At 53.7% G+C, this 9,315-nt stretch overlaps 1 protein-coding gene across 2 annotated transcripts in view; it reads left to right on the plus strand.

Annotated features, from left to right (window-relative positions):
• Gna15 (G protein subunit alpha 15) overlaps positions 1 to 9,315 on the plus strand; it is a 21,219-nt gene that overhangs the window by 2,491 nt on the left and 9,413 nt on the right. Inside the window, exons 2-4 of one of the 2 annotated variants that reach the window (XM_005358970.2) lie at positions 5,983 to 6,167; positions 8,280 to 8,434; positions 8,916 to 9,044. In XM_005358970.2, coding sequence (XP_005359027.1) covers positions 5,983 to 6,167; positions 8,280 to 8,434; positions 8,916 to 9,044 — 469 coding nt within the window. The remainder of the gene's footprint in view (positions 1 to 5,982; positions 6,168 to 8,279; positions 8,435 to 8,915; positions 9,045 to 9,315) is intronic. The other variant, XM_026785017.1, reaches the window with a different exon arrangement.

Raw genomic sequence — 9,315 nt, forward strand, 5'->3', positions numbered from 1 at the left:
TGGATGGGTGGATGGGTGGATGGATTGGTGGACGGGTGGATGGATTGGTGGACGGGTGGATGGGCATGTGGGTAGATGAGTCCATTTTCAAGACAGTCCTAGTCCTCCCCATCCTTTCCCTGACAGTTGGGTTTTTTGTTGTTGTTGTTGTTGTTTGGTTTATTTTATTTTTTTACTTTTTTAAAAAATATTTATTTATTTATATGGATACAGTATTGTGTCTGCCTGCAGGCCAGAAGAGGGTACCAGATCTCATTACAGATAGTTGTGAGCCACCATGTGGTTGCTGGGAACTGAACTCAGGACCTTTGGAAGAGCAGGCAGTGCTCTTAACCACTGAGTCGTCTCTCCAGCCCTTTTTTTTTTTTACTTTTTGAGACGGGGTTTCTCTGTGACTTTGGAGCCTCTCCTAGAACTAGCTCTTGTAGACCAGGTTGGCCTCGAACTCACAGAGATCCACCTCCCTCTGACTCCCACGTGCTGGGATTAAAGGCGTGCACCAGACTGCCCTGACAGTCTGTTAAGGACACAGTGCAACCATTGTTCATCTCTTTGCATCCCTGGCTTCCTTCTCCCAGTGGCGGGTAAACCTAGAGATTTGTGACATGGTTTCAGAGAGCTGTGCTGCAGATCTTCTCCATCCCATCTACTGGATGGTTGCTTCTCAGTCCTGTTTGGAAACAGGAATTGAAGCCAAAAACATATGATTGCTTTCCTGGAGTGGGCAGGGATTTTGAGGAAGCTGGCTAGGGGTGGAGAGGGGCATGTCTGTGCCAAGAATGAGGCAGCTAGCATGTGACCAAGAGCATAAAGTCAGAATTATGGCAAGAAGTCACGTTTGCTGAGCAAGTCCAGAGAAGTGAAGCAACTTACCTGAAAGCAGACAGCCTACAGTCTCGGTCTTGTGGACCTCATGAGGCTCTGTCGAGGACTGAAGACCCTCGATTACGACGACGACTAAGGAGACAAGCATGGGGAGGGGTCTGCAGCTTATCTGAGCCGTACCCAGAGGTGTAGCTGTGTTCCCCAGGAGTCCCATTTCCTAGGGTGTGAGTTGATGCTGGGTCTCCTGCCACCCACATTTGACACGACTACCCCCACATTGCTGTCCCCTGCCCAGTTCCACTTCCTCCTGCCAACTCCAGAAGGGCGCAGATACTTCCTGTCTGGCCACAGCCACAACCCGCTATGGAGGACTCTGGAAAGAGATGAGCAGCCATAATCGTGCCCCAGAACCGCATCTGCCTCCGTGTGCTCAGAGCTTCAACAGTGACATGTCATCAGCCGCTCCTGAGCGTTGGTGTGGGGGACTCATGGGTGTTTCTGTCCTGGGCGTGGAGGCCACAGTCTACTTCGGTCTTCACTGAACCTGGAGCCTCATGGATTCCCTAGGTGCCAGTCCACAGTCCCAGGATTCCCGCCCCCACCCCACCCCTGTCTCTGCCTCCCCAGCATTGGGGCTTCAGTTTTAGATCCTCAAGACTGAACAACAAACGATTCACCGAGAAAAGCACCCGGTCCTACTATTGTGATTATTGTGGCCACTGGGTAGCTCTGGCTGACCTGCAACTAAATCAAATCCCCTATATTTGAATCTAACTCCCAAACTGCTAGGAGTAAGGGTGTGCCCCACAAAGCTGGCCCTGCTCTGTTGTTTTAATTGATTTGTGTTTTTGTTTTGGTTTGTTTTGGTTTTGGTTTTTCAAGACAGGATTTCTTTGCGTAGCTTTAGAGCCTGTCCTGGAACTCACTCTGTAGCCCAGGCTGGCCTCGAACTCGCAGAGATCAGCCTGCCTCTGCCCCTGCCTCCTGAGTGCTGGGGTCAAAGGTTCTAAACCGACACTGCCTGGCCAACAAAATTTATTTTCATCGAGGTAAAATTTAGTCACATAGCATAGAGTTTGTCATTGTGCAAAGAACATGCCAGTAGCATGTGCTGTGTTCATAGTGTCCTGAGAAAAGTGAAAAGTACCTCAGTCTTTTTCTGTTCTCTCTCTCTCTTTCTCTCTCTCTCTTTCTTTCTTTCTTTCTTTCTTTCTTTCTTTCTTTCTTTCTTTCTTTCTTTCTTTTCTAGACAGGGTTTGTCTGTAACAGCTCCTGGTTGTCGTGGAATTCACTCTGTAGACCAGGCTGGCCTCAAACTCACAGAGATCCTCCTGCCTCATGACAAATAAAAAAAAAAAGAGCAGATGGGGCAGGGGCCGGGGAGACGGCTCAGAGGTTAGAGCACTGGCTGCTCCTGCAGAGGACCCAGGTTTGATCCCACCACCCACATGGTGACAACCCCATCTCTCCAGCTCCAGAATTTCTGACTCCGACTCCTGGCTCCTTCAGGAATTGACGACACATGGTGCAGACAAACATGCAGATAAATACCCAGACATTAGAAACAAAACAACAACACAAAAGTCCTCTTTTGGGAACCTATTTCCCAAACTGTGTTGCCTTGCCCAACCTAAATACAAAGAGAGGATCTTAGTCCCACCTCAGCTGGAACAGGTTGACACCCATGGGAGGCCTGCCTCTTTCTGAAGAGAAACCGAGGAGGAGTGGATTGGGGGAGAGGAGAGACAGTGGGGAGGGAACCAGAGGAGACGAGGGAGAGAAGAAGGAGAAGAAACCGTGGTCAGGATGTAAAATAAAAGAAAAAAAATAATTTTAAAAAAAGAAAGCAAGGTGGTGGTGCACACCTTTAATCCCAGCACAAGAGAGGCAGCCTGGTCTGCACGAAGTTCCAGGACAGGCTCCAAAGCTACAGAAAAACCCTGTCTAAAACACACACACAAACAAAAACCAAAAAACTCAGGTCGCTGAACTACAATAAAGTGTGCAGGTATGGCCCATAACTCTTCTCTGCCCTTCAGACAGATGCAGGATGTGAGGATGTAGGAGTGACTAGGAGGTCACAGGTCATGTCTCCTGTCCTGTGCTCTCTCCCCCCGCCCCCAGCATCCGTGGTGGACGATGACACCATTCGGACTGTTGTGCTAGCGGGGCCCTGGGGATCCTGGCTCAAGGCCAGGATGGAGGCTGTCACCCCTCTGATTCTTTGTATCTTCTCGGGAATGGTGTAAATGCTGCTTACTTTTAAGGACTGTGTGGAAGTGCAGTCTCTCGGCTGGGATCTCAAGGGACTGACAGAGGGAGCAGAGAGCATGTTGTCATCACTGCTCTAGCCGGGCACAGGGATCCGGGCCCATTATAGCCGGGCACAGGGATCCGGGCCCATTATAGCCGGGCACAGGGATCCGGGCCCATTATAGCACACGCTTGGGGCCCAGGCTTCTTGGAATGCTGAACGACGTTTGTGAGTTCTAGGCTAGTGTAGGAATTTAGTGAGACCCTCTGAAAAATAAATTGGGCGTGGTTAGGAGAATTCCCAGTGAGGGGCTGGGGGCGTGGTCAGGGTGGAGCCCCTCCTGGAATCCCCAGTGAGGGGTGGGATGTGGCCAGGGGTGGGACCTTTGCCTAGGGCACAGGAGGTTCTGGGGATACCCCCTCCAGAGTCCAGGCTGTATCCCAGGCAGCTAACATACAACTTCCTCCATCCGTCACAGCACTGCCCGCCTTCCCGCAAATACCATTAACAACAGATTTTCTTGACTCATCTGTCTAATAGACTGAACACACCTTGGGAAACTTGGATCTCAGAGAGGAGCCATGTCTCTGCCCGAGTCGTCCACATGACCCTCAGATCTGCAGACAGAGGCACTGGCCACCTCCTCTTCCGCTGAGCCTCCTATCCTAAGCAGGTCTACACAGGTCACATTCGCCCCCTCCCCGGCCACTTTCTTTTTTCTTAGTCGGTGTCTCGTGTAACCCAGGGTGGGCTTAAACTCACTGCGTCGCAGAAGGTGGTCCTGAGCTCTCCTCGCCTGCCCCCATCTATGAGTGCTGGGACGATAGGCATGGCCTCCGTGCCAGGTTTACGCGGTGTTGGGAATGGAACCCAGAGCCACATGCAGGGCAGGTGAGCCCTGGGCCTGCGGTGCCAGCCTTGTTCCTGTTTCTGTTCTTGTAACTTTTCCCACTTCCTCCTGCGTGAGCCCCTGACCCTCATCCTGAGGAGTCTCTTGCAGTTGGTCCCCACTTCCCTTCCTTGGAAATGCTGTGGACAATGTCCAGGGGATGGACAGGTGACAAGTTGGGGCCAACCTCTTGGTTCCGACTCCCCCAGCGGTTTGGGCCCTTTTGTAGATAAGAAGATGGGCACCGCCTCGGAGGCTCACTGAGACAGCAGGGAGGTGAGGTCTGTGTCTAGACACCAAAGGGAAGATTTTAATATAATCGTTATGGACCAATCAGGAGAGCCGTGGCTTCACCTGTGACTGCCCTGACCCTGGCCATGTGTTTTCTGTTCACTCACTGAAGTTTATCTTCCTTCTGGACATGGTGGTTCATGCCTATCACCCCAGCGCTTGCAGAGCTGAGTGAGGCAGGAGGATTGTGATCACCAGAACTGGCTACCCAGAGTGCACATGCTCTCTCTCTCTGTCTCTGTCTCTGTCTCTGTCTCTCTCTCTCTCTCTCTCACACACACACACACACACACACACACACACACACACACACGCACACACACGGTGCTGGAGAGATGACTCAGCAGTTACCAGCACTGACTGCTCTTGCAAAAGACCCAGGTTCAAGTCCCAACATCCACTCTCACTTAGTGGCTCACAACTGTCTGCAACTCCAATTCTCGGGGTCCTAATGCCCTCCTGGAATAGTGCAGGCATTGCACACACTTGGTGCACAGACACACATGCAGGGAACACACCCATATACATAAAATAAAATAAATCTGAAAGGGGCGCACGCCTTTGATCCCAGCACTCTGGAGGCAGAGGCATGTGGCTTTCTGTGAGTTCAAGGCCAGTCTAGTCTACAGAGCAAGTTTTAGGAGAGTCAGAGCGACACAAAGAATCCCTGCCATGAAAAACCAAAACTAACTGAACAGAAAAGAATTGTTCTAAAATGTCGCTCTTCCTGAAATGGATGTAGCAAAAGCAGACTCTTATAAACACAGTTGAGTGATTCCACAGCCACTGGACCTGGCTGAGGTTGGGTAGGGTGGAAGCCTCTCCCTCCCCCCTCCCCACTTCCTTTTGGCAGGATGCTTTATGAAGTCTGGTTATCTCTGCCCTTTCAGCACAAACGCGAATCTGTGGGCCGGGTTCTGATAAAACTTTATTGGTAGCCAGGAGTATGCTCAGCTGTGGGTTCTGACCAGCCTGAGCCGCCTGAGTGAGTCACTGTGTTCCATCCAATGCGGAACTCAGCCCAAACAACGCTGTGGATATGGAGGTATGACGTGATATGTAGACCAGGCCGGCCTCGAACTCACAGAGGTCCGCCTGTCTCTGCCTCCTGAGTTCGGGATTGAAGGTGTGCGCCACCTCTGCTGGGCCCCAGCTTGCTTTTTGGTCATGGCGTCTATCACAACAGGAACCCCGACTAGAACAGCAACACATTCTGCTTCATGCTCATGGTCAGCTTGGCTGGTGCGGAGTCACCTAGGAGACAAGCCAACCCCCAAGTGTAAGGACCGTGCCTGGGAGCGGGGTGTTGTGTAGATGAGGGTAAACTGAGGGTGAAGACCCCACAGACTGGGGGTGTCACTGGGTGGGATGTGGGCAGGCACCTCCGCTCCTGCCACCACAGAGGCTTTGCCCGGTGTCTGAAGAGTAACTAAGAATAACTAAGACGCTGGTCCACACTGAGTAGCTTCCGGCGGCATGAGCACCGTGTGGGCGCCGTAGACTCTGTATGGACGCTGTAGGCTCCATGTGGGCACAGTGGACTCCGTGTGGGCTTCACGTGGGCACTTGTGGTTGCCATGAACTCCGTGTGGGCACCGTGTGGGCACCACGAACTCCATGTGGGCACCGTGTGGGTACCATGGGAAGGCGGGATGCCGTGTGGGTGCCACAGGCGCTGTGGGCACCATGGGCCCTTACCTCTGAGCATGCTCGTTGTCCCCAGGACCTGGGGAGAGCGGGAAGAGCACCTTCATCAAGCAGATGCGCATCATCCATGGTGCCGGTTACTCAGAGGATGACCGCAGGGCCTTCCGGCCGCTCGTCTACCAGAACATCTTCGTCTCCATGCAGGCCATGATCGATGCCATGGACCGGCTACAGATCCCCTACAGCAGGCCTGACAGCAAGGTGAGCACAAAGACCTCGGGCTGTGGGACATTTTCAGAGGCGGATGAAAAGCATTTCCTGACCTGGCATCCCAGGAACGTCCAAAGAACAGTTTGGTCATGTCCACCTTGATGCTGAAATGAGTTTACTAAGGCAGTTGATTTATTTGTTTGGTTTTTTTTTTGTGTTTTGATTTTTTTTTTTTAGTATCTACTTTTAATTATGAGTCTGTGCATATGAGTGTGGTTCTCGCAGAGGCCAGAAGAGGGCGCTGGCTTTCTGGGCTGGAGTTAGTTATGAACTGCTCAGAGAGGTGCTGGGAACCAACAACACGAAGCTGCAGTTCCACCCCTGAATCTGATCTATTTGTTGGCTGGTGTAGAATGGCTGGACACTTTGTGGCTTCACAATGTGTCAGCGACACCCTCATTTTTATTGATTTTTTTAAAAAAATTTTGTGCACCTGTGTGTGGGTGGCCATATGTGTGTGCAGACATTGTGCAAGCCAGAGGGTGACCTCAGTGAGTCCTTCAGTTCCTCTCCACTTCCTTGATTTGGGAGGTAAGGGAGGAGGTGTTGAGACCGCTTCTCTTTGTACCCTTGGTAGCTCTATAGACCAGGCTGGCCTTGAACTCACAGAGTTACCCCCCCGCCCCCGCCTCTGCCTCCTGGGTGCTGGGATTAAAGGTGTGCGCCATTTCCCGGCTCAGTTCCGTTGTTTTTAATGGGTATATGTACAGGCCCTGTTGGAGGTTGGAGGCACTGGGGTCACCAGCACATGCTGCCAGGCCTGGCTTCTTCCACAGATTCTGGGATGGATTTCAGGTCATGTTTGTGCTGGGTCAACTCTCCAGACTCTTAGGCCGTGATGACATCACTTTCAGGGCTCCCTCTCCATGGCATGCCAGGGCCCTGGGGTCCCAGCTTCACCATGTGAATTCTGGGGGTACAGGGTATAGCTCACAGGCAGCTACAACCTTTCTGACAGGCCCTCGGGGAAGGAGCCATCTCTCATCATTCCTGCTTACCACCTAGGGTTGCCCACAAGCTCCCCAGCCTGATGACAGCCTCGTGACTATGACTTAAAATCCCCCCACACACCGCCAGGTGGCAACATGAACAACTCCCTCCTGTCCTAAGGTGCCAAGGACAGGGGCACCCAGCGTGAGAGTTCGCTTGGGAACAGTTTCCCTGGGTCACCTTACAGAGAGCATACTGAGGAGTTAAAGGGATTGTGGGGGCCCTCCTTCAACAGGCCCAAGAAAGCCTTACCCAGGGCCCCTCTCCTAGGTCCTCGGCCCCTAGACTTCAATCTCTTCTAAACTTGGTCACATCTAAGGCAGTGTTGCATACGCCAGGTGCCAGGGAGTGACTGGGGACTCAGGTGAGGGCTTGTGACCCTTTTCCCTCCACGGGGAGAAACAGTTCATAGGCCCAGCCAGGATGATCCCCTCATCCCCTCACCCCCACCCTCCCACCCTGGAAGCTGGGGACTTGGGCCCTGCAGAGGAGGCACATGGGACTTTCCTTCAGGGTCCCTCTGCCCAACAGGAGAAAAAGGGCCTCGGGCCTTGTTCACACATCACAGACATGACATCGTGTCCACATGCACAGTGCAGGCAAATGCACGTATCTGCGTGTGAATCCGTGAGTGTGAACACAGGCTCACGTGTGCAGTGTGCATTGTGAGGGTGTGAACAAGCCAGTGTCTGGGGGAGCCAACAGAGGCTTCTGGGGCTTGAGAAGGGACAGCAGGGCCCAGCGGAGGGGGCTGGTGGTGCCTGCCTGCCTATCCTGGGGACCCATGCTTTTCTCTGTGCCTCGGCACAATGGCGACAATTGCAGTGTCTCACTTCACGGGGGTCCTGCTGTCCTCTGACTCCCCTGGCCCATCTTGGGTCAGCTCTGGGATAGGCATTCCTGGAGGAGGGGCACTGGTGTAGGGACACTGAAGAACGGAAAGAACTTTAGTATTGCTGCCTCCCCTTGTGTGGGCCAGTGGACGAAGGGATGCTGGGCGTGAGGCTGTGTCACCGGCACAAAGGTGGAAAAGGGGGAGAGGAGATATGTTTTATGGGTTTGGGGCCTACAGCTGTCACAGGCTGCCCGAACCTCTCACCTGTCCCTCCACAGCAGCACGCCAACCTGGTGATGACCCAGGACCCCTACAAAGTGACTACTTTTGGGAAGCCATACGCAGTGGCCATGCAGTACCTGTGGCGCGATGCGGGCATCCGCGCCTGCTACGAGCGCAGGCGTGAATTCCACCTGCTGGACTCGGCGATGTAGTGAGTCTGGGGCCTGTGGGCGGAGGGGTTGTGGGGTCACAGAACTGGGAAGGGCCGTAGAGGGTGTAGCTGCGGGGGAGGGGCCACGGGAGCGTGGCGTGGGGTGTGGTCGCGGAAGGGACAGGCCAGGGAGGGACGGGATTGGCGAGGGAGTGCCCGGGCTTGGGGTAGAGTCTCAGGATGTGTAACCAGAGTGGGAAGGGGCCAGGGTGGGTGAGTCCACGGAGGGGAGAGATTAGAGAGGGGGTGAGTGGCAGCTGTCTGACTCCGCTCAGCACTCTGAACTTTCCAAGGAATGGCCAGCGCAGATGTCTGACCCCCAAGTAGGCTCCATGTCCTCCCGGAGCCTTAGGCAGCATGTGACATCCAAGGTGTTAATGGAGGGAACCCCAGCTGAGGCTTTCAAGGGTCTCCTGCCCCAGCTGCGTCTTAGCGTCAGCTGCCTATGGCAAGGCTCCGTCTCAAGGGTCTACCTCCACAGCTACCTGTCACGTCTGGAGCGCATCTCCGAGGACAGCTACATCCCGACCGCGCAGGACGTGCTGCGCAGTCGCATGCCCACCACAGGCATCAATGAGTATTGCTTCTCTGTGCAGAAAACCAAGTTGCGGTGAGCACCCAGCAGAGGCCTGGCTTTGGGGGTGGGGTCCTTGTGTGGGAGGAACAAAGAAGCTGGTGCCTTGAGGGATGAATGGATGGATAGATGGATGGGTGGATGGTGGATAGAGGGATGGGAGAATGGGTGAGTGGGTGGATGGATGGTTGGGTGGATGGGTGGATGGATGAATGGGTGGGTGGATGGATGGATGGGTGGGTGGATGGATGGATGGATGGATGGATGGGTGGATGGATGGATGGATGGGTGGGTGGGTGGATGGATG

The sequence above is a fragment of the Microtus ochrogaster genome, linkage group LG1 (assembly GCF_000317375.1).
Source record: "Microtus ochrogaster isolate Prairie Vole_2 linkage group LG1, MicOch1.0, whole genome shotgun sequence".
In the NCBI taxonomy this organism is placed as follows: Eukaryota; Metazoa; Chordata; class Mammalia; order Rodentia; family Cricetidae; genus Microtus; species Microtus ochrogaster.